General features: G+C 42.2%; 1 protein-coding gene across 1 annotated transcript in view; it reads left to right on the forward strand.

Annotated features, from left to right (window-relative positions):
• The window catches only part of LOC113407339 (hemicentin-1-like), a 344,382-nt gene that overhangs the window by 67,616 nt on the left and 250,775 nt on the right, over positions 1 to 25,991 (forward strand). Inside the window, exons 4-5 of the mRNA XM_026655742.1 lie at positions 729 to 851; positions 22,819 to 22,990. Coding sequence (XP_026511527.1) covers positions 729 to 851; positions 22,819 to 22,990 — 295 coding nt within the window. The remainder of the gene's footprint in view (positions 1 to 728; positions 852 to 22,818; positions 22,991 to 25,991) is intronic.

Consider the following 25,991-nt stretch of genomic DNA (forward strand, 5'->3'; position numbering starts at 1 on the left):
CCATTTACTACCAATGCAGTAGCAGCATTGTCCAGAAAAACTCCTTTCCAAGATATTTGTGATATCTCTCTGTAAAAGAGTCATACTGTTGCCATTCTAGCAACTAGTGTTTATTTTGTTGTAAATTAAATTGATCTGATTAATAAAAATTGAAATTAAAGGGGCATTAATTAAGGTTATTAGTTAAATACTATAAGATATTCCACTGCCAATATTTGTTTCTTGGCCCTCTTGGCAGTTGCATTGGTGTCTGTGGATTCGTCTGAGAGTTATAATACTGATTACTCTGGGAATAAAAAGTGCTGATATAAGATTTATTATTTCATCCCCTCTTGACATGATTTCTGTATGTCTGTTTTCTTCAGTCAATCAGTCACTTTCCATCACTCAATCATGATGGGCTTCACCTTCCATATAGAACTCCAATTGAAAAAAATCACATTGAAATCATTTAGAGTATTATGTTTGGAGTAGGTACAGAATCCAGCTGTGCTCCAAATCCCCTGCCTGCCTTTTTTGGGGTGTACATCTCATTTGTACAGAACTCAGAGTAGATTAATCAAAAGTAAAATGGCTGTCCATCGCACAGAGCAGTGAGAACCTTTCAATTTTTCTGGCATACTTTGCTGTTACGTTTGAGAGTAAGATTTTTCCCATTGAGGTTTGCCATAGGTGCTGACTGACTATATTTTCATTTCCTTTGTGTGTTTTTCTTTTTTAAACCCCAGGTTGTATTTGTGTTGACCGGAGACTGTGATGATAGGTCACATATTGGTTACAAGGTCTACGAAGAAATTGCCTCAACAAGTTCTGGTCAAGTTTTCCATTTGGACAAAAAGCAAGTTAATGAGGTAATTTGTAATTAATTTTTATGGCTATCTACTATATACAGAGCGATGTAAGGTATGGGCTTCCATTTAATGGCTCCATATGTCTAATGGTCCCAATTCTGGTTCTGTTCCAACTCCTTTGTACTGCTGTTGAGGTACAAAGCAGATAGAGAGCTGGTTTAGCCAGATTCTTGGGAATTTTACATAGGTGAATTCTGGTTGTTGTACGCCTGGTGTATTAACTCTATGCCACCCCTCTGCCAGGCCTCTTAAGGGCTTGATTCTGCCAATTTTAATTATGTTGTTAGGACAGGCTGGACTCCTGTGCTTGTGAAGAGCTCCACTGACTTCAGCCTGCCTTTGTGGAGCAGCTTTCTGGACTAGAGTCTTTGTGCAGTATCTTGCTCATGGGTAATCCCATTGGTTTACCACTAAATGAGATGACGGAGCAGATTCTGTTCTAAATAAATGGTTTTTATTATTGCCAATTAGAAGTGCTGGTAACCATAGACTAAAATGAATATTTTCTATAGAACATCCAGTGACTTTCAGGTTCTATATTATTACAAACAGAACTGACATTTCCCAAATGCATGAAAATTAATTTGATGAAGACAATGTCACACGTTAGTTATTTGGGTAATTGGAATCATCTGTCAATGTTGTAAACATGACTTTGACTTCCTGGTGTACACAACATTCCATCACTGGATTGTGATTTTTTTTTTATTATAAATAAGTAAAATCTAAACAAAAAAAGTTTGTTTACTTCACTTTGTCACAATTTTGTCTGATTCCATAAATGTTGCTGGTGCATTGCAGTTTTGCTGCACTTGGTTTATCTGGTAGAAATGAGGTTGTATCCCTGTTAAGTTGTTGGGAGAGGGTTAAAAGCAGAGCCAGAGCTAGGAATAAGCAGACTAAGCAATTGCTTAGGGCCCCGAGCAGCTCCAGGGTGCCCCCTATTCATTTTTATTATAAAAACTTGCCTGTTTTAGTATGGGGAAGCCCCAAAATAGTCCTGCTTCAGGCCCCCAATGGGCTAGCACTGGCTCTGGTTAAAAGTCACTAAAAAGACAAGCGTCTCACATGGTTTTCCCCTTGAAGGGGGAAGGTATCCCTATCTTCCTACTTCTTAAGGAATAAATCATGTGTGATGTTTGTGTGTGTGTGTGTGAGAGAGAGAGTGAGTGTCTGTTAGGACTGTGCACAACTTCTGACTTTAACTTTGCAATTATTTGTGTGTGAAACTTGGAAGTTATCATGCTGCCATTTTTCTTTTTCAGTAAATTTCCACATAAAGCACAACCAAACCAGCACACATAAACAACTAAATCCCAAACTATACAAACCGTCCTACAAAGCAAAATATGTCACTTTGTTTCCATCCAGCATAGTGAAATATTTAATACCAAAGCCACTGGTCTCATAGAACTAGCCCAGAATAGAAATTTTTAAAACAAACTTAGTGGAAAACATTAACAGGAAACTTCCTTTTTCAGAACTTGAAATTCAGGGTACTGATTTTTCTTTTTGTGGGTTGGAAGAGGGGGAGCTCAGCTTTGGCCAGTTCTATAGATAGGGAACAGTGATATAATAAACACATTATTTTTTCTCTCTGCTCCCCTAGTATATCTGTTTGGTGTTACAAAGCATCAGACTAGTATTCAGAAAGAGTTAACATATAATGTTCTATTGGCAGTTTGCCTCCATTTGTCTATTCCTCACATAGCGGGGCCTCCATCTTTCCAGCCCCAGTAATACCAGTCACCTATATGGGGAGTCAAAGGAAGGATCCTGTGACATACCAAGGTACAGGATCTAGACTAATCTAGGGTACAATCTAGACTAATGAGCAGCTGTCACCCTTTCCCTGCAAGCTTGGGTGCCTTATAATACCTTGCTGAAGGAGTTCCCACCTGAGCTGCTCACAAACAGCTTTCCCAGCATGCAAGCCTCACCCTGAGTGGCTGGGTGCAACTGCAGTCTGCCAGCCACATTTGGGTTATACTTTGGCTCTCGCCAGCCTTGGTTATATTGCAGGATGACGTCAGCACATCCCCAGTCTTAGATTTTCCTCCAGAAATGTATGTCCTGTACTGTCCAGGCCTCTCCTGGATAATACAAGCTATATTAAATCTATTATTTCTTGAATAGAAATAATATGCACATAACTTGCCACTCCAAATGGAGTTTCCCAGACAATTCAATTTAAACACACTGGATTAGATACAACAGTAAAACAAGTTAATTACAAAGAGAGATTTTAAGTGAGCATAATTTATGAGGCATAAAAGTCAGAAATGGTTACAAGAAAAGTAAAGATAAAATGCAATGTGTGCCTAACTTAACAACCTATATTAAATTCAAAGCAAAGTTTTCTTACCACATGCTTTCAGCAGTCTTACTGACCAAATGTCTTAGGTCAGGACCCCTATCTCAATCCAAAGATTGCTTACTTTGTCTCTTCAGGTGCAGTGAATTGATTGGCCGAGAGGTGGGGTGTGCCTTGGAGTGTCTGTCCCTCCTTTTTATCATTTCAGTCCTCCTCTTGAAAAATATTTCCGTCAGGGGACAAAAAGTCTGTGGGGAAGGATGTTCCTGGCTGCTTTTTTCTCACCTGTTTGAACTTTCTTTGTCTCCTCTTCCTGCTTGATGACTCTCTGTTTACTGATTAAATGCAAATTAAGCAGAACACACATTCCTTTGTTTAGGACAGACCTGTTTGCCAACCTCTGCTTGTGTAGCATGTGTTAATAACATCATACAGTGAAATCTTATAACTTCACATATAATGTTACCACATCTATTTTATTCAGACAATATTGACCAGCAAATTATGAGTTTTCAAATAATACCTTACAAGACATGCCTTGTACAAAAATTATTACAATAGTGTGTAGGGTGTGAACACAGGGATAGATTCTGTCACAGACCTTTATACCTGTTCAGGATAATCCACCTTTAAACTACAAATATGAAAACTTACAGTGGAGATTCAATAGTAACTCACTCCCCAGCACTTTTTTATAGTAAACTACTGAATAAGGTTCAGATTGTTCACGCTCTGCGACCTAGCACTGTCTGGTTGGCTTAACTACATCTCTCGGGGGTGTGGATTTTTCACACCCTGAGAGAGATAGTTACGCCAGTGTAACTTTTCAGTGTAGACCCTGTGCAGAGAAACAGCAGGATCAGAGGAGTGCTGAGGTGAGTTTTTTACAACACATTTGTCAAAGCGCTGCCACATGTGCATGCATACCAAAAAAACCCTCCCAGCACTCCATGCAGATCAGTTGGACCCCAGGTTCTGGCCCAGAATTTCTACTTCCTGAAGGGACCCAAATATGCTGATGAGTCCACCAGAAGTCCAGATGCTAATAAACAGAATACACAGTGGCAATACATATCCACAATTGACAGCATATTCCTCAGGTGGGCTTTAACAGAAATAAATGCTACTATCCCTTTCATCAGTGTAGGTCCGTAATCTATAAAGAATGAAATATATAAATTTTAAGACATAATCAGTGTTTTGGATCTATTCACTGCTAATGCTGAATTATAAATTTGGAAAGGGCTTCAAATAGCTGAATTTGAATATCCTGCAAAGCCAGTATTTTGTTTTGTTGAAACTATTTCTATTGCTTTGTCCAAAAAAACCTCAAACAAAAAAACTATTTATAATGTACGAAGTTTTCAAATCCACATCCTTATCCTTGCTCTTTGTATGTTAAGTGGAAAATGAAGCAATGTTAACTAACTAAACAGAAAAGAAAAACTAGCTACCAGTAAACACAACATAACAAAGAGAACAATACTTGGGTAGTCACCGAATATTTGCATGGTCGCAAGAAGAACAAAAGACTATGCTGTATTTTTGCACTCCTGGAACAAAGGGCAACCATCTCTTAATTGAAATCTCTCCAAAAAGCCCACTTCTTCTAGAAAGCCTTCCATAGAAAGAAATGTTGTTATGCTTCTACTGCAACACTGGAAGATATAACCTTCCTCTTGTGCCTGAATGTCTTTGCCTATTTATTTAGGGCTTGATCTTGCTCCTACTGAAGTCAGTGATAAAATTTTCTTTGACTTAAATCACAGTAAAATTGGGATCTATTGGTATCTTAGGTCTTGTCTAAACTTACTGCGCTTTTACCCTAATCATACATACAATGATTTCAAGAGAAATGATTTCAAGAGAAAGATCAAATAAGAAGAAAGGGTATCTTTGCCTTCCACCTAATTACATTGAAACTCTTTGTTCGCCTGCCATTCATTATCAGGGAAGCACTAGGAGAACTGTACAGGGTCAGTTTAGTTTAAGAAGTCATAATTTATTCCTATTCATTGCATCTCCTCAAATTAATAGTTCCACTCAACTGAGTCAAAGACTTTCTCTGTGTCAAGTGACAAAATTATGTTGGGGTCAGACTTCAGTCCAATAAAGTGTTAAGTATATGAATAGTCTCATTGAAGAGCTTTGTTATTTACCTGGCGATGTGCAGGACATTTATGACTCTAACAGTGTCAAAGGAGTGTCATATTTTGACAAAACAAACCTAGTCTCTATGTATTTAATTAGGAAGGAGATCCTCCAACCTTAAAGTCAGAACACTAGATAGTATTTTGATCTCAAACTTAAAATTCTCCCTAACTTTCCCTTTAATTGAAATATTGTATTCATCATCATTTTCATGGGTAACTCTGAACTCAGAACATTACAGATTTGCAGCAGCACAACAATAAGTGTTTTTTTACTTATTTTGTAAAATTCTGGTCTAAGGGCTGCATTAGAAGGAAGCAAAAAGATTTCATTGACAACTTCCTCAAAAGATCAAATTTATTATTGGTGGTCTAATTTAAGTAAATTAATATTATCCAGAAACTTTTTTTAAATACTCCTTTTTGAACTAGTTGAGAGTAATAGCCTTATAATATGTTTAAAATTTCCCAGCAATGTTTCTAATATTGGACTTTTCTTTTATAAAATCCATTCTAAAATGAACACCCTTTGGTAAGCAATTTACTCACTTTGTCTCCTTTTTCTTGATAAGATTATTTTATCTATTTTAACTGATTTGTCATTTTGTCAGATACAAAATTATTTATGTCCTGATCCTGCAAACTATTCCCTGCAGGGGAAACCCCACTAACCTCAATGGGCCTCCATGTGGTTGAAGGGGACTTGCCTTCATGGAGCTCACTGCAGGATTGGGGGCCTTAATTTTCTTTTATCACAATTTTATTTAAAAAAAACCCCTCTAATGTTCCAGTTATAGTGGACTTTTTTTTTCTAGAAAGGAAACTCTTTCATTAATTAATCTGTTATTGTGTCAGAGTTTGTGTGTGATGTAGCTGGAGAAACCACATAGCTTCATTACCACTGTGAGGACATACTCTTTAGAGATACTGTAAGATTCCCTTACATCAGGAGGTATGTCTTTTCTCACACACTCTTTCCGAGAACTGACTGACATGACACTGTGACCAGAGGCACAGGTCTTATGAGAGGATCTGAAATACTTTGAAATCTGCCATGGTATCCAGGTGGAAACCTTGTAATCCAGACCTGCATAGAAGCTATTGATGGTTCGAAGATAGGTTTCCTCTGCAATGCTTTTGTTCTGAATAGATAATACTTTGCTTTATGAAGGCTGGCTGGTCACTAGTTGCCCCTGAGAGAACAGGATGGTAGATGCTGAACTAAAGTCAGACATGGCGAGGTGATCACAGTAAATTGCAGAAATCTGCAGTTTAAATCTTGGTCCAAAAGGAAGAATATCATGGGACTTTGCCCCAAGAAAAGTGACTGCTAGCCGCCTTAGTCCTAAGTGGGTGGCCTTAAGGAGGCCGTGAAGACCCCCATAAAGGGGTCAAAGGTGCATTTACCTTGAAAACAGTGACAATAGTTATTAATAGCTTATTCGTTCTTTTTTTAAAAAAATGTGTAGAATATCCTTCCTTGAACCAGGGCTACATTCTCTTATTAAAAGTGGAGTTTTTATATTTTTTATATTCGTTTTGTTGCATTTAGTTTCTTGCATATTTGTGGTGATGGCAATTTTGGGCTTTAAATAAAACGCACCTCACCTCCACTGTTGTGGATCTTGCATTTATAGCACGCTTTTCAACCAAATGACTCACAAGGTACTTTGCAGACTTTACTACAGTATTAGATTAGAAAAGCATGCTGTAAGTGCAAGATCATCAGCACCATCAAGTCTGTGGGGACTACATGACTTTACAAATGCAAATACATATGAATTACAGGCAGGGCTGCAACAGGCAACATTTATTCTGGCATTTCCTAACACAGGGGTGGGCAAATTTTTGGCCTGAGGGCCACATCTGGGTATGGAAATTGTATGGTGGGCCATGAATGCTCACAAAATTGGGGGTTGGGGTGTGGGGGAGTGGGGGGGTGAGGGCTCTGGGGTGGGGCCAGAAATGAGTTCAGGGTCTGGGAGGGGGCTCTGGACTGGGGCAGGGGGTTGGGGTGCGGGGGGGAGTGAGGGCTCCAGCTGGGGATGCGGGCTCTGGGGTGGGGCTGGGGATGAGGGTTTGGGGGTGCAGGAGGGTACTCTGGGCTGGGACTGAGGGGCTCAGAGGGCAGGAGGGGGATCAGGGTTAAGGCAGGGGGTTGGGATGCAGGAGAGGGCCAGGGGTGCAGGCTCCGGGTAGTGCTTACCTCACGCAGCTCCCAGAAACAGCAGCATGTCCCCCCTCTGGCTCCTATGTGGAGGCACAGCCAGGCAGCTCTGCACGCTGCCCCATCCACAGGCGCCACCCCCGCAGCTCCCATTGGCAGTGGTTCATGGCCATTGGGAGCTGCAGAGCCGGCGGTTGGGGCGGGGGCAGCATACGGAGCCCCCTGGCTGCCCCTACACGTAGGAGCTGGGGGGGGGGGGAACATACCACTGCTTCCAGGAGCCGCGCGGAGCCACAGCACACATGGATCGGGGCAAGCCCCAGACCCCACTCCCCGGCGGGAGCTCGAGGGCCGGATTAAAATGTCTGAAGGGCCGAATGTGTCCCCCAGGCCATAGTTTGCCCACCGCTGTCTTAACATCTGAGTGCTTGATTTTTCAACCTTAATGATATTTCAGTGCCAGTTTTTGGTGTATAATATATGCATATGTATATATAATATTTATGGCATAATTTTCACAGTGCTCATTGTCTACACTATTTCAGATATTGATCTCCCTCATATAATGCATGTATGGGTGCACCCTAGAAGACAATCAGGATTTTAGCTTTCTGTTCAGGAAGCATGGGGGAACTAGCTAATTAAGCAATTAAATAGTTAACTTTAAATTCTTGCCTTGAGTGTTTGAAAATCTTTTTTATGACCCAGAATAAACACATGGGAATAGTCCATGCTCTATATATTTTCCAGGTTTCTGTATGCATTCCGAGGGATGACCTGACGACGGGAGGAGAAGGAGGTGAAATCTCTGGAGAAATGTTGTAAATTATTTCTGTTTTTTCCTCCATAGTATTAATCAGGCCACAATTTGGCAAAATTACACATTTTGGGATTTCTTGTAAGGATCCCAAAGGGAAAAAAAAACTACTTCAAAGTCGATTTTACAGGAGAGTTGAAAACCACTTAGGAATAAAGGAGGGAAAATGGGGTCTCCAAAATTGTTGATTACACTTTGGGGAAAATTATAATCAAACTGGTAAGTTACTTCCAGAGGTAGGACAGCTGGGTTATTTGATTTAGCTTTGATATTCAGTTGTGAGCTTGTAAAACTCACATATGTATTTGTTTAAAAATTGAAGTCTAGTTCTGCTCTGAATATGAGTCCATGTTTATTGACTCATGATGAGCTACACAGCTAATATGCTCGGGTTACAAGCAAAGGTGTGTGTTTGTTTTTTTAACTAACAGTCAGCTCTGCACCCTCAACCCCAGATCTGAGAATCCAAGCAGATTTTTTCCCCCTGCTCATACCTCATCATGAGTAATAATGGTTTTGCAGGCCAAGTTCTGCCCTCCATGACACAAGTGCAGCTCCACTGCTATTGCTTTCAACCAGCTTCCACAGGGTTCACTAACTGGAGTTTAGTAAGCAATTCTGGCCTATATTTAGGTACTTATGTGGCCCCCATAACCATTGAATCTGAGCACCTTATAGTTCAGGGGTGGGCAAACTATGGCCTGGGGGCCACATCCGGCCCTTCAGACATTTTAATCCGGCCCTCGAGCTCCCGCCGGGGAGTGGGGTCTGGGGCTTGCCCCGATCCATGTGTGCTGTGGCTCCGCGCGGCTCCTGGAAGCAGTGGTATGTCCCCCGTCCAGTTCCTATGTGTAGGGGCAGCCAGGGGGCTCCATATGCTGCCCCCGCCCAAGCGCCAGGTCTGCAGCTCCCATTGGCCATGAACCACAGCCAATGGGAGCTGCAGGGGCAGCGCCTACGGATGGGGCAGTGTGCAGAGCTGCCTGGCTGTGCCTCTGCATAGGAGCCGGAGTGGGGACATGCCACTGTTTCCGGGAGCTGTGAGAGGTAAGCACCACCCAGAGCCTGAACCCCTGGCCCCCTCCTGCACCCCAACCCCCTGCCCTAATCCTGATCCCCCTCCTGTCCTCTGAGCCCCTCAGTCCCAGCCCAGAGTACCCTCCTGCACCCCCAAACCCTCATCCCCAGCCCCACCCCAGAGCCTGCATCCCTAGCTGGAGCCCTCACTCCCCCCTGCACCGCAAACCCCTGCCCCAGTTCAGAGCCCCCTCCCAGACCCTGAATTCCTCATTTCTGGCCCCACCCCATCTCACCCTCACCCCCTCCCACACCCCAATCCCCAATTTTGTGAGCATTCATGGCCCGTCATACAATTTCCATACCCAGATGTGGCCCTCAGGCCAAAAAGTTTGCCCACTCCTGTCATAGTTATTAATGTATTGATTCTGACAACATCCCCCCCAAGGTAGGGAAGTATCATTATTCCCGTTTTATGGGTGAGGAACTGAGACTCAGTGACTTAACCAAGTCACACACACAGCCTGTGTGGAGCAGGGACATGAACCCCAAGTCTCCTGAGTCCTAGGCCAGTACGTTCTGCTTCCCATTCCTGTTGATGATGCATGAACTAGAATAAAATCCAGTTTTATTGCTTAGCTCTGTTGGCCTCTGCAGTGCTGACAAGAGTCCAAAGCATTTAAAATAACCCCCAGAATTGAAAGGACTGTTTTTAATATTAATTTCTGTACTGGAGGTAAACAGTAATTCAGCTGACAGAGAAGAGGGTGAGGCTACATCCCCCTGACCTCTCAGTTCTATTGAGCCCCACTAAAAGAGTAATTGTGTGCCAGCTGTTACAACAGACTGTCCAAGATATCAATTTCTCCTTACACTTAAAAGAGGAAATAGCAGCAGTATTTGAGATACTGTGGGGTAACTCTTGGTAACCGTTGGCTTCGTAATAGTGATGCCATTTTTGTTCTGTGTTTATACATCACTTAGCACAATGGAGTCCTGGTCCAGACAAGTGATTATTAACAATAATTAATAAATCAGGTATTCCAAAGGTAGCTTTAACATGTAGCTTTAATTCTGAGTATAAATGTTTGCCCTACTCCTTGGATCACAGCCACGTGCACAAAGTAAAAATCTGAGGGATTCAATTGTGACTTGGACCATTTGACCACACAAAGGAATAGGGAAGAGTAAGGAAACACTCCCCTCCCTCAAGACCACCTCTTATTTCCCTGTGTTAGCCTACCTGGACCTTGGGTCTAGGCATACACACGCTTATTTCCAGGTGGACAGGGATTGTCCAGAGTCTTGGCTCTGTCCCCCAACACTGGTTTAAGCCAGCAGCAAATTGCTACTCAACTCCCAACACCATCCAAGGAGGGAGGGAACTGTGCCTCAGAGGGTGTCTGAGAGTCACAGGGCTATTCCTGAGGTGTTGCAGCATATCTACCACCTGAAGTGCCTAAAGCAACCACCTAGCCCTGAGCGATTACACAAAGTAAACTCTTCACAAAGTAAAAATATAAAAAACAGACCATAACTATCACCTACATCCTGTAATTATAATATCAGTAGAGACACTGGAGTGCTTAAAAAAATCACCTCCCAAATGGTAATGTTAAATTTTACCATATAACTGTATATTTAAAAATAAAAGCAGATTTCACTAAACATTTAGAAGCTCAGTACCAGTCCTATTTTCAGGGTGCTAAGTAAAGTCTTGTGTTCCATAGAAGAAGGGTTTTTTGGGAAGTGTCATGTTGACACTTCACTAGTCAGTCGGGTTCTGTGTTAGCAGCAGTTCCACTACTCTATGTAGTCAGTGACTGTTCTTTTCAGCTTGGGAGGAGGGGGAGGGCAGGTTAGAGAGGGGTTCTTTAGAGAGGAGACTGGAAAATTCCATTTAATATCTTTTTCAGGTACAGTAATGGGGAAAATGTGTCTTTTCGGAGACTAGTTTGTTTGGAGTAATAATAACTCATCCTTGGTTCTTGCGTCTCAATTTCTGGAGAGTTTTGGACAAATGTTACTTGTGAATAGTTAATACTCCCGATCATAAACATACTTTTGTACTTTTAGGGCTACATCCTGCACGGTGCTGAGCATCCTCAACTCCCAGTGATATTAGTTAGAGTTGAGGATGCCCAACACTTCACAGGACTGGGCCCTATGGTGCTTCATATTTTCAAAATTCTTTACAAACATGCTAGTTAGTATGGTGATGTGTGCAGCTGGATTAGAACTACTGAAACTGCACAACATGCCTGAAGCGTAGGTAAATACCATCATCCTAATTTTACAGATGTGCAAATTGAGACAACAGAGAACATAACCTGTGACTTAAGTCACACAGCAAATCAGGGATTATAACTTGGAAGTTCTGGCTCCTAGCCCTGCATGCAATTCCCTAGACACATTGTCAAATTGTAGCAAAGAAGTCTTCAGGGATCTACAAAGCCACAGCATGTATTGAAAGTTAAGATGATGTTTCCATTAAGGATGAAAGATGAATGGATCAATTAAGATAAAATAAGAACTAACATGCAGATCTGTCCTAGAATTAAGCTGAAACTTTGTAAATATTCAAATACCATTTTCCCCCAGTAACTGTTTTTCATTGCCTCTGCACTGTCTAGCTCCAGCAGGGACTGGAAAACTTGAAAATTTGCCCTGCACTATTGTGAACTCTAATTCAGAAGCCCCCTATGCTAACTATGATGATTTAAATTGTTATAAAAGTTATCAGCCTATGATTGATTTTTTTAAGTTGAAATTTTAAAGTCATTTTAAAACCAAATATAGATTTTTAGAAAGCAAGCATGCAAATATTTTTAGTGTTTCAATTGCTTTTGATCGGCTCTTCTAAAATTGTGTTTAGCTACTTTAAAGTCCACCATTATATGACAGCTTAATCCTTAGGTGGAACTGGTACGTTTTAGATAGTTTTTAAGATAAGCATTTTTTTTTTTTTTTTGTAAGGAGGTAGATCAAGGTTGGAAAGAGAGTGAGAAAATGTCATCTTACTTCTGTTTGAAGGAGGGAAATACAATTCTCTACCCTGAAAGTCATAAAATAAGACAGCAAATTGATTCCAGTTGTCTCCTCCCATTATGCCAATATTATGTCTTTTATAACACATTAGTCATTGTATATTCAACATGTTACATTTCATACATACAATATTTTGGGTCTCATTGTAAAATGTGTATTTGGTATTAATCGTCTCCAGATTTACTTCCATGCCAGATGGAATCATAATGGAATATACAACACTAACAGCCCTCCAACCATAAAATTTCCAAAACTCCTAAGTGGCATTGTTTTCTTGCATTTCTCTCAAATGAATACATATCACTCCCTGTCTGTACACTGTGGTCTGGACCGCAGAGTGGTGTTGAGTCCCATGTTCCTTTTAATTAATATACCAAGGGCCAAGTTACACCCTCGGGTGCATATACATAATTCCCAATAAACTCACTGAGACCTCTCTGTATGTCCTTTAAGTTAGAATTTGGTCTAAAGAGTCAATACTGAAGTAATGAGCTGCTGTAGCACGTTTACTAGATGTGTTTAGGCATAGTCCACCATCTGTTGGGGAAGCAGTTGGAAAAGAGGGGGTATGGTCTAGAGTAGACTCTAATGCAGGGGTGGGCAAACTTTTTGGCCTGAGGGCCACATCGGGGTGCGAAACGGTATGGAGGGCTGGGTAGGGAAGGCTGTGCCCCCCAAACAGTTTGGCCCCCGCCCCCATCCAACCCCTCCCACTTTCTGCCCCCTGACTGCCCCCCTCAGAACCCTCCACCCATCCAACCCCCCCGCTCCTTGTCTCCTGACTGCCCCCTCCCAGGACCCCCACCCCTAACCGCCCCCCGGGACCCCATCCCCTATCCAACCCACTCCCTGTCCCCTGACTGCCCCGACCCCTATCCACACCCCTGCCCTCCGACAGGCCCCCTGGGACCCCACCTCCTGTCCAATCCCCCCTGTTCCCCTTCCCCTGCCCCCCTGAATCTCTGCCCCATCCAACCGCTCCCTGCTCCCTGTCATCTGACTGCCCCCCAGGACTCCCTGCCCCATATCCAACCCCCTGGTCCTGGCCCCCTTACCATGCCGCTCAGAGCAGCATGTCTGGAGCTGCGCCTCCTGGCCGGAGCCAGACCCACTGCCACGCTGCCCTGCCTGAGCGTGCAGCCCAGCTGCCTAGAGCACTGCCCGCGCAGCGGTGTGGCTGTGGGGGGACGGGGGACAGCAGGGGAGGGGCCAGGGGCTAGCTGCCCGGCCAGGAGCTCGGGGGCCGGGCAGGATGGTCTCACAGGCCGGATGTGGCCCGCGGGCCATAGTTTGCCCACCTCTGCTCTAATGGTTGAAGCACATCACTGAACATTGAGAGCTATGGATTGTACACACAACTTTTCAAACTCTGGCTTGCTGACCAAATCAGTCAACGCATCTGCAAAATGGGGAAATAATGCTTGAGTAATAATATTTCATTAATATTGGTACAGAAAAAAGGTGCTCTTTCTAGAACATTAACACTTTCTGTGATGCCTTCATTGTCATTTGTTTTATAGTACCTACATTTTCTTTTTCTTTGCTGAATCTGTTTTCTTTCCAAGGCTTGTTTTTCTTTCCGTGCAAGATTGCTTTATATTTTTGTATTTATTTTTCTCATTTTTAATCCATCTTTAGTTTATCATCTCATTTCAAAGCTTGATCCCGATTCCCTCCCATGGACTGTATTTCTGAACAGCTGCACTAGCCAGGGAAGTGATTTGGCTTCAGAAACTAATGACGTGCTATAGTAATTAAAATGAGAATTTTAGTTGTCTAGCAACTGCTTTATTTCCACATGAAGAGATTGTTTCTGTTGACTTTACTAAGAGAATCCAAACTATGGTGTAAACAGGAAAGAAGGAGATGCCGCTCTTTTTTTTTTTTTTTTTTTTCTATTTTGGTCTGTTGCTGCTTGTTTATGTCTTCATAATGAGTTGAAATTCCTCAGCTCAAGCCGTATGTGATGGGTGATTCTCCAGAGGCTCAGTTGGTCAGGTTAAGCATCCAAGAATTCAGATGTTTGTCCAAAGCTAGAGAAACCCCTGAACCTCAGTCTCTTGAATTTCTTGTCCCTGATCTGCTTTCCTTTCTTGTTTTCCCATCCTTTTCACTTCACCAATGACGCAGACAGACATCCCTATGGCTGCCTCCTTTTCCTGGTGTCTTTATGCTTTCTTCCATGTTGCTCCCTTGCGTTTGAAATACCCTCCCTAAAACTGCACTCCCAACTACCTCTCTTGATTTCCGCTGCCTTACCAATGGGAAGTGAAAGAAGGGAAAGGTACAAAACCTGAATTAACTATCAAGATAAGTAACTGCTTTGGGCCTAATCCATCTTCCATTGGATTGAATGGGATCCGGACCAGGCCATTATTGAGTAACCTCATTATTATTACCCTTGTTCTTCTCTTGCTTCCTCATCCTTTTTTGTTGTTTTAATTTGTAATCCTAACATTTTTTTACATGATGAATTTAAATCATACTTTTCAAGTAGGGATCACAGGTGGAATCCTGGCCTCGATGAAGCCAATGGGAGTTGAGCTGTTGATTTCAAAGGGGCCAGGGTTTTACCTAATTTCTTTACTAAGTTTTGTGAACTGCGTGCCATATATTTTGGCACTCAAAAACCATCAGTAATGATACGGCTATGGATCTGGATCAAAATTTCTTCAAAATTCAGGGATATTCAGACCCTTCAGTAATCCAGATTTCTTTGGCCTAGAGATCAGGCTGGCAATCGCACAAAAATTACCCTCGTGAGTTATCTGGTACTTCCTGATTTAGGCCTGGCTGGAAATACTATCAGAGTAGCTTTTCTCACACTACTGTCACACTGAGAGAAAGGATAGTCCAGCTATTAGGGCAGTAGCCTCAGAGTCAGGAGACCTGGGTTCAGTTCCTTGCTCTGGTTCAGATTTCCTCTGTGATTTTGGGCAAAACACATGGTCTCTCTGTGCCATAGTTCCCTATCTGTAAAATGGGGGTAAAACATGAAAGATGGTGTCTTAATGGGGGCCACATGAATACTTACGATAGATATTTCTGCTTTTGGATAAAATAAACAGGAAATACAGAGACATATGAAAACTTTAACTTTTTTCAAAGCTCAAAAAAATCGAGTAGGGTTTTGACTGAGATTCAAACTGGGGGTTCTTTTATTGGAACCACTTTACCCATCTATTGTAATAACTATTCCTAAATTACTGTGCTGAAGGTGCTTATTCATCAATTTTTCTGATGGTGTTGCTGACTCATCCACTAGTTATATGTAGTGCATCAGAGACCCATTGAGTAGAATTTAGGGGCCCTTTGTGGATAAAATAAATTATATTTGCTGCAGTGCCCTAGGGTTGGCTTTCTTTTAATGTTCAGCTTTATAAAAAGGTAAACGCAAAAGGAGTCCATTTATCACAGGCAGCACTTGAGGGAAATTGATTCCATGCCTTTAAACAAAAACATATGAAATATGCATTTACATTTCAGCATTCAGTATGAATTAACTTAAATTCTATTGCATATTTATGTAAGAATTAATAACATACCACGTGGACAGTTCTTGATTTTCTCTGTCGTCCCGTATTTCTCATTAAGATCCCCCTGCCTCTTTTTGTTCTTGGCATTATCTCATTGTCTGTCACATTAAAAATTTTCTTGAACAAGAAGAAAACAAAATCAGATTTTGACAGGTTTTTCTTTTTAAAATATGGTTTTCAATCAGAGCTGTAGACTCATGAGCTCATTCGCTTCCTTTCTACCAACTTTCTATCCCTATGCTAATCCTTGAATAGTGATTTTGACTGATAGAACTTGGATGACCAACAGAACCATTGGAGATGTTATCCTTCTAGGTATGATATCACTGGTCTAAAAAGGTGCCAGATTATTAGCATTGGAAGTTGGATCAGGCCCTGAACAGATAAAACATAAGTACTAAATGTTCGTTTATGCAGGTATTTTCAAATTAGATCTAGTCTGCCATACTGCAGATAAACAATGGGAAATTTTCAAAATGTGTTTTATGCTGTGTGCTGTGCAAAAGTCACAATGCAAATAGTGCTATACAACTGCACATTAGGCATGTATTTTAGTTTATCAACTATAGTCCATCACTTGGATGTTTTATGGCACCCATAATTAAGTCAATGGGAGTTCTGCTTGAGTAACGATTGTATAAGTAATTCAGGATCAAGCCCTGGTAACTACATTAGTCCAGATCCTATGCTGAGCTGTGCTTAGTTCAGGACAGTGATTAATTTATAATGAAAGATTGGCCGGGGCTCAAGTAATTTTTTTACTTTCATAACTGATGCACCAAGCCCAGAGATGCCGGGGCTATGAGGTGCCTAGAGGTGCTGGACTCAGCTCTGGCAAGCCCCGGCACAAATTAAGCACTGCTCCAGGACAAGGGAGGTGAAACAAAGGTGGTTTTCCCTCAGTCCAGGGATCAGCAGGTCCCCTGATGTAAGTTAAAGCAGTCACAATTGCCTGGGACCTTTCTAGCAGTCAGGGATTTCTGGGGGGCGAGGGATACCTGGCCATGTCTGCATATCTGCTGCCTTGCCCTCTACTTCGGGCAGGTGTGTTGTGGTCTACAAGCTGTTACAATGTGTCTTTGCCACCTGGAATCCTTAGATTGCTGGTTAAACTGGGTTTATAGCTGCTTTGTGCTGCTGATCTGCACAAAGCAGCTGGAATAGTGCAAAAGAACCAATCTACATCTCTACCCCGATATAACGCTATCCTCGGGAGCCAAAAAATCTTACCGCGTTATAGGTGAAACCGCGTTATATCGAACTTGCTTTGATCCGCCAGAGCGCGCAGCTCCGCCCCCCCCCCCGAGCGCTGCTTTACCGCGTTATATCCGAATTCGTGTTATATCGGGGTAGAGGTGTATTTTGTTTACTTAAAGTCCCCCATGCATTTTCAACTAGATGCAATTTTCTTCTTCCATTTTTGTCTTGAAATATATTGTGTTGCCATGCACCATTCAATGGGTGTCACATTCCACCCTGTGATATGCAGCAATGCCTTGTTAAAACTCTGCTTCCAAACAGAAAGGAGGGATGGAATGATTTCCCAGGCTCTGATAGAGTTCAGCACTCCCATGAAAACTCCTAAATCATCCCTGCCAAAGAGGACATCCAGGGGTCTCATAACAATATTTTGAAGAGCAATTTTTTTGGCCTTTGAAATACAAACTGTTGCACTGATTTATAAGAATTTTCAAAAATTTCCCACTGGATGATACTCCCACTTGCCCCCGAAATTACTCAAACTGGAACATGGTGCAGTACTGTAATAATATTCAGTGAGCCAAATTGAGCTCTGTTGCAAAGGTGCATAAACTCCTCTGAAGATAAAGCTCAATAGAATTGCATCCCTTATACCAGTGTTAAATTTGGCAAAGTATATCTGAAGGAACAAAGTATAAACACATCCAGCAAAGCGTGTCTTAATAAAAATTTGTTAGCAAGGTTTCTAGGTCTCTTTGCTTAGTGGCTTCCTTTGTTATGGTTATGAGAAAGTATGTGTGTTCAAATGGGGAAATAAATTAATAGATTCCACAGCCTCTCATCGTATGCTTTGCAAACTGCTATACAAGATTCATCATGGGTTAATGGGAACGCTAATATGGGAAACCCTTTTCATAAATACTGGCCCCAATCCTGCAAACACGCATGCTTAACCTTATATACATGAGCAGTCCCACTGAAGTAATCTGAGGGTACATCTACCCTATGACACCAAGTGTCAGAGCCCAGGTCAATTAACTCAGGCTCGTTGGGCTCCGGGGCTAAACATGGCAGTGTGGACATTCGGGCTCAGGTCTCTAATTGCAGTGTAGATGTACCCTAAGTGAACTCCATCATTTGGCATCAGTGGAGGTTAAAGTCAGTGTGATGATTCACATGCCTAAAGTTGTGCATGTGTGTAATTGCTTGCAGGATCAGGACCATTGTCAGCGCATCTCTGATTCCAACTACAGGGATGGGTACATTTCTGTTGTTGCTGTTTTTATCTAAAGTTTGTCAAGCACTTTGGAATCCTTGGAGACGTAATAATGTGAGATATCAATTAATAATTTTAATATTGTAATTGTAACAAATTTAGGCCATTGGATTATATTATGGAGAGATGGATTACAGTCCTTAATATAGCTTCAGAATGGTCTAATTAGATTCATATATTTGCGTAATCTGTATTTTCTAATCTGTATTTGTATAATCTGTTATCTCCTGTGTAAACGAGTTCTAACTCATCAAACTTTTCCATGTAGGTAAGCCCCCAGAATTAGTGGGAACCTTCTTACTGTAAGGCATTTGATACAGTTCCACATGGGGAATTATTAGCTAAATTGGAAAAAATGGGGATCAATATGAAAATTGAAAGATGGATAAGGAACTGGTTAAAGGGGAGACTACAACGGGTCATACTGAAAGGTGAACTGTCAGGCTGGAGGGAGGTTACTAGTGAAGTTCCTCAGGGATCGGTTTTGGGACCAATCTTATTTAATCTTTTTATTACTGAACTTGGCACAAAAAGTGGGAATGTGCTAATAAAGTTTGCGGATGACACAAAGCTGGGAGGTATTGTCAATACAGAGAAGGACCAGGATATCATACAGGAAGATCTGGATGACCTTGTAAACTGGAGTAATAGTAATAGGATGAAATTTCGTGGGGGAGGGATAGCTCAGTGGTTTGAGCATTGGCCTACTAAACCCAGCGTTATGAGTTCAATCCTTGAGGGGGCCACTTAGGGATCTGGGGCAAAAATCAGTACTTGGTCCTGCTAGTGAAAGCAGGGGACTGGACTTGATGACCTTTCAAGGTCCCTTCCAGTTCTATGAGATAGGTATATCTCAATATATTAATAGTGAAAAGTGCAAAATCATGCATTTAGGGATTAATAACAAGAATTTTTGTTATAAGCTGGGGATGCGTCAGTTGGAAGTCACAGAGGAGGAGGAGGACCTCGGAGTATTGGTTGATCACAGGACGACTATGAGCCGCCAATGTGATATTGCCGTGAAAAAAAGCTAATGAGGTCTTGGAATGCATCAGGCGAGGTATTTCCAGTAGAGATAAGGAGGTGTTAGTACCATTATACAAGGCACTGGTGAGACCTCATCTGGAATACTGTGTGCAGTTCTGGTCTCCCATGTTTAAGAAGGATGATTTCAAACTGGAACAGGTACAGAGAAGGGCTACTAGGATGATCCGAGGAATGGAAAACCTGTCTTATGAAAGGAGATTCAAAGAGCTTGGCTTGTTTAGCCTAATCAAAAGAAGGCTGAGGGGAGATATGATTGCTCTCTATAAATATATCAGAGAGATAAATACCAGGGAGGGAGAGGAATTATTTAAGCTCAGTACCAATGTGGACACAAGAACAAATGGATATAAACTGGCCATCAGGAAGTTTAGACTTGAAATTAGACGAAGGTTTCTAACCATCAGAGGAGTGAAGATCTGGAACAGCCTTCCAAGGGGAGCAGTGGGGGCAAAAGACATATCTGGCTTCAAGACTAAGCTTGATAAGTTTATGGAGGGGATGGTATAATGGGATAGCCTAATTTTGGCAATTAATTATCTTTGACTATTAGCGGTAAATATGCCCAATGGCCTGTGATAGGATGTTAGATGGGGTGGGACCTGAGCTCCTACAGAGAATGCTTTCCTGGGTATCTGGCTGGTGAGTCTTGTCCACATGCTCAGGGTTTAGCTGATCGCCATATTTGGGGTCGGGAAGGAATTTTCCTCCAGGGCAGATTGGCAGAGGCCCTGGGGGGGGTTTCACCTTCCTCTGCAGCGTGGGACACGGGTCACTTGCTGGAAGATTCTCTGCACCTTGAAGTCTTTAAACCACGATTTGAGGACTTCAGTAGCTCAGATATAGGTTAGGGGTTTGATACAGGAGTGGGTGGGTGAGATTCTGTGGCCTGCCTTGTGCAGGAAGTCAGACTAGATGATCATAATGGTCCCTTCTGACCTTAAAGTCTATGATTCTATGATTCTTCATCCTCAATCTCTAAATTGATATTTTGGCAGAAAACTTTTGTTTAAAAAATTCTGTTTTTCATGGAAAAGAAAGAAAAATGATTCCCCCGCCCCGCTTTTCCACCTTCCTCTCCCTTTTCTCCTTCCCTTCCCCCTTTTTGCTGCTGAAAGTGTTTGAGATTTGGTTTTGATTCTTAGTGGGTGGAAAATGGAACATTTTTGCAGAAAATTTGGGGAATTTTTTTTCATTAATAAGTTAACCATCTGTCAATGGAAAGCTTATAATGTAATGATTCTTTTTTGATGCCATATGACTCCCTGTGTTTCTCATATTCTTCCCTAACCATGTCTTCCACCTTAGGGCTTCTCTACATGTACAGTGCTGCAGTGGTGCAGCTGCACCATTGTAGTGCTTCAGTGAATCTAGATAGGACCATATCTACAGGCACTGACTTTCCATGCCGGGGGTGGGGAGGGTGGTGCTCAACCCCTGTCCCCGCCCCAGTCCCCGCCCCCACTCCACCCCTTCCCTCAAGGCCCAGCCCTTGCCCCACCTCTTCCCACACCCACTCCACCCCCTTCCCTATGTGCACTGCGTCCTCACTCTTCCCCCCTCCCACCCAGCCTCCTGCATGCTGCGAAATAGCTGATTGCGGCCGGCAGGAGGCACCGGGAGGGAAGGGGAGGTGCTGATCGGTGGGGTTCGGCAGGGCCCCTGGTGGGCAGGAGGTGCTCGGGAAGGTGGAGGTGCTGATAGGGAGGCTGCCGGTGGGAGCTCAGCACCCACCATTTTTTCTCCGTGGGTGATCCAGCCCTGGAGCACTTACGGAGTCGGCACTTATGGCCATATCACTTTCACTGTTTCCCCTGTAACAGCTCATTTAAAGAGGTGTCATGGCGATGCTCTTTGTTTTAAGCATGATAAGAGCTATGCAAACACAGTGAAACCTGAAATCCCATGAAACATGTCAAGCTTTCTCCTGTAGTAAAAATTTGAAACTCAGCCCAGGTTTACTGAAAGGTTTAAACCTTGCATGATTTTGACTTGATGTTTAGTGGTTTTGACTGGCTTTAGCCTTGAACTATAGGGATTGATTGACTCTGAAACTCAGGGAATGTGAACCAGTACCAAAAACAATTTGCATAAAGTGCTGTCAAGCAAATGTGCCAAATTGTTCACAGCTCTGTTAGTAAGATCATTGGCAGCTGCAGCGGAAATACAGAGCCTTGGACTCTGGTAATTTATTTTACTTTCTCGTGTTGATTTGATGCTGTTCACAAATGCAAAATATTAAGGGTCATAATTCTCCTAAGGACAAATTCAGTCCTGATGTAAATGTCTATGTAGTGTCATAGGAATTGTCACATTGGATCTAACCAGCAGTCCAGCTAGTCCAGTATCCCAGCTATGATGGTGGCTTGTCCCAGATGCTTCAAAAGAAGGTTCAAGAAACTCCATAAATGTTATGGCATAACATGTATAAGGAAAGTTTTCTCCTAACCCAGAGAATTCATGATTAGCATATGTCCTGAAGCATGAGAGTTTATGTACCATTATAACTGTGGTGGTTCTCAATATCTGTATCCATATCTAATCCTTTAAAAATCTTGTTATTCTTGGTCTCAGTGATATCTCGTGGCAGCAAATTTCATAGGTTAATTACATATGGTATTATTTACACAATAAGTTTCTTTTTTTAGTTTTATGCTTACTTGCCTTAATCCTGTGAACCAAAGGTTCTCAACCTTTTTTTTCCTGAGGTCCTCCGCAACATGCTATAAAAACTCCATGTCCCACCTATGCCACAACTGTTTTTCTGCATATAAAAGCCAGGGCCAGCATTATGGGTAGCAAGCAGGGCAATTGCCTGGGGCCCAAGCCACAGGTGGCCCCGCGAAGCTAAATTGCCCAGGCTTCAGCTTCAGCCCCGGGTGGCGGGACTCAGGGCCCCAGTTTCAGCCCCATGCGTTGGGGCTTTAGCTTTCTGTCCTGGGCCCCAGCAACTCTAATTCCAGCCCTGCTTGGCTACCCCACTGAAACCTGCTCACGGCCCCCCAGGGGGCCCCTAGTCCCTGGTTGAGAACCACTGCTGTGAACAGTCCCATTGGCTTCAGCAAGGATAATCACATGAGTAAGGTGACAAGAATTTGGCCCTTGATGTTTTCCTACCATATCCATTTTATTTAGTATATGATTTACATGGCAAATGTTTTTCTGTCTGTTTTCATATCGCACAATGAAAATAAAGGCATACCTTAGCTTAGAGGTTTGTTTGTGTGTTTGTTTATTGTCCTACAGATATCCCCAAATCGGATATTGCAACTCTTGTCTTTTTTATTTCTGGGCTGCTGTAGTTACCTGATATGGATCCAAATCCTGCTTGTCTTATCAGGAGTGCTATGGAAGATTTACATGCTGTCTTGTGACATGAATATTATTTTTTCTTGTAGGTGTTGAAGTGGGTAGAAGAAGCGGTGCAGGCCTCCAAAGTGCATCTCCTATCCACAGACCATTTAACCTTGGCAGTAAATACTTGGCAAATTCCTTTTGATCCCAGTCTGAAAGAGGTCACAGTGTCACTGAGTGGCCCTTCTCCAGTAATTGAAATTCATGATCCATTAGGTGAGATATCTATATATTCCTTTATATTTAGTGGGGGGGGAAATAAACAAGACAACCCAGCTTTGCACTCTCCAACAGGAAAGGCCAGGTCCTTTTCCCATTGAAGTCAGTAGACCAAGTTCTGCTTCCGTACACCTATGTGGCTCTTGAATAACTCAGCTGAGTTCAGAGAGTTACTCTGAATTTATACTGATGCAACTACGAGCCCAGTGGTAAAACTTTGATTGACTTCAGTGGGAGCAGGACTGGGTCTAAACTTCTTTGTATTATTTTGAAACCTAGCTGATCAGTCTATAAGAAAAGTTGGAGGAGTATATAGCCAGAAGGTTACTCAGCAGTTTAATCACATAATTCCCAGAAATGTAAATGGCTAAAATACTTCCTGACTTTTCTTAATTAACTTGCTTGCATGCAGGGTGCCACATTGCTAGCTTCGAAGACTGGAATAGCTTGTGTTTATTCACAAAATAGGCACTGTTTCCCCTGCTTTATTGCTTATGCTCAAGTATGCTTTCCATGGCAAGAAAGAAATTCTTACAGTTCTAAAAAAAATCTTACACTTTATGCCAGATTTGTACTGGCATAAATCTGAAGTAATCCATTGATTTCAGTGGAGTTACTCTGAATTTATACAGCAGTAACTGGGATTGTTGTCTGGCTCAATATTTGCTTCACAGTAGAAGCACCCACCTCCCTTTGACACTTTAAGCTATTGTTTTGGAAGTTGACTGGAAAAAGCCTATTTGAGAGTAACCAACTCTTAAATATGCTTTTCTCAGTGAAAATAAAGTTTGTAAAACTTTGAAAACAGATACGGGGACTTTCCTCCTACTTGCTCCAAGAATGTATTCTGGAGTGATGAGTCCTAGAATCATGAAAAAGGCCTATTTTGTTCATCTGGGGAGAGACCTGGAAGATCCAGAGTGAGATTTTCAAAAGGGCTTAAGGGAGGTGGGTGCTTAAATCTGTTAAACTCTCATGAAAAATCCCCAATTAGTGCAGAATTCTGTTCTACAGTGGTTTTTAGTGCTTTATCCAATCTAGTATTACAGATGAATTACTCTGAAGGGTTTTCTTTAGTGTGGCCATGAGGTATGGATCTGCCCAATTCTAAAAGTGATAGCACTGTAAATAGTCACTGCTAGCATGAAGGCATTTGGTCTTTTAATGCCATTATAAAGTCTTTTAATTATCTTATTTAACAGCTGTGCCCTCTGATGACACCACAACCACAACATACAACTTTTCTTTCTTGACCCTTGATGATTTTCTACCATATCCATTTTATTTAGTATCTGATTTACATGGCAAATGTTTTTCTGTCTGTTTTCATATCGGTTTTGGCTATATCATGTCATATGTGTACAGCAGGGCTGAACTGGAGCTCAGCATCTGAACATACCTGAATATGGTAGCTGGCCCTTACTAGTTATGAACCAAACCAAAACCAAGAATCAAACACACCTGAACCATGAGAACATTCCAATTCAAACTCTGCATCATGTGCCCATAGTTATTTAGTGGTGAAAAAAAGAATGCAGGTTACTGATCTGGAATACTATTTATAAATAAAGGTATTTTTAATAGATTATTACTCCTTTATAAGTTAGAGTCCTTAGGAGCCTGTGTAATGCTCCAGAAATTAAAATTCAAGATTGTGCATTCTGGACTCTGAGTGACTTTCACTTGGAGATTTATTTTGAGCTCTTTAAAGTGTCTATGAAATGTTCCTTTTCACAGCATGGATTCTCTGCAAGGCACCCCGGTCAAGTCTTCCATCTGAGGCATTCCTCCTTTGTTTACAGGAAGGGGGACTTTGCTTAGAGTGTGTCTCTGAAGAGCACGATTAACACAGTTATGTGTGGTGTTCTGCCTTAAATACTAGCTCTGCCAGATGTGCTTTGTTTACTTAGTACACTTTAAAAATGCATATCACCCTTTGCTGTTTAAAGTGACTTTCAAATCATGGGTAATCTGGGAAAATGCGTTTAAGGGTTGCATGACAGTGCTTTCAGTTTATCATGTCCGGGGGCTTCATCCTGTAAACATGGACTGCCAGAGTTGGGTTTACTGCCCTGAGTAGTCCCTTTCACTTCAATGTGACTATTTGCTGCATTAAGCACTAAATCCGGTACTCTCTGATTGCAGGATCAGGGCCTGAATCAGAAAACAATTCCATCCCTTTGTACTTTGTAACATCCCAGATCCTTGGCTGTGCTGTGCAGCTGCTTGTGACACACCACCAGCACAACCCAGCCCCAACGCCCTCGTGTACAGCCCCAGGAAGATCACCCCACTTCGATGGGATGCACCACTTGTGGCACAGAGGTCCCTATTCTTCGTCCTCCCTCCACTGCTGACATCAGGGGGAAGATTGGGGAGAAAAGGACAGGGCCAGTCTGTCCCTCTACCCCTTTAATTGTCAGCTATATCAGTACCTGGTAGGCTGCTCTAATTTACACCAGGGACCAATCTGGCATGCTCACAACTCAGAATCAAAGGAATGCTCACCTGCATTGTGTGCTTCTCAGCCTCCTCTGAGGATCTGGACAGATATAGCCAATCGGCCCTTCTTGTTCATGTTCTAAGGGCCAGATTCTCATCTGGTTTAAATCAGCATAGCTCCAAATTAGTGGAGATATGCCAATATACATCAGCCAACAATGTGGCCCATATATCCAGTACCCAAACTTGAGCCCTTTTCCTGCACTTGAGCCTCATCTGTTGTTTTGGAGCTCTTCCTCATATTGTTCAGCCACGGATGGCACTTAATGATTAGCAGCGTAGGTAATTGAGCGTCTCTTTAGAGAACCAATTCTAGCCTATAAACTTATCTGAGTACCAAGACATTATGAAAACTGGTACTCCCTTACTGAGGCAGAATGTACCTGATAGCCAGGCTAAATTCACAATGAAAATTTAAGAAGTTTGAACAAGAGTGGGGAACTTCCTTAAAGTTAATACACTGGTGCAGCACCAACAGTGCTAGAAACAGTGGAAT

This window comes from Terrapene carolina, unplaced genomic scaffold (genome assembly GCF_002925995.2).
Source record: "Terrapene carolina triunguis isolate 2854851 unplaced genomic scaffold, T_m_triunguis-2.0 Scaffold211, whole genome shotgun sequence".
Taxonomy (NCBI): domain Eukaryota; kingdom Metazoa; phylum Chordata; order Testudines; family Emydidae; genus Terrapene; species Terrapene triunguis.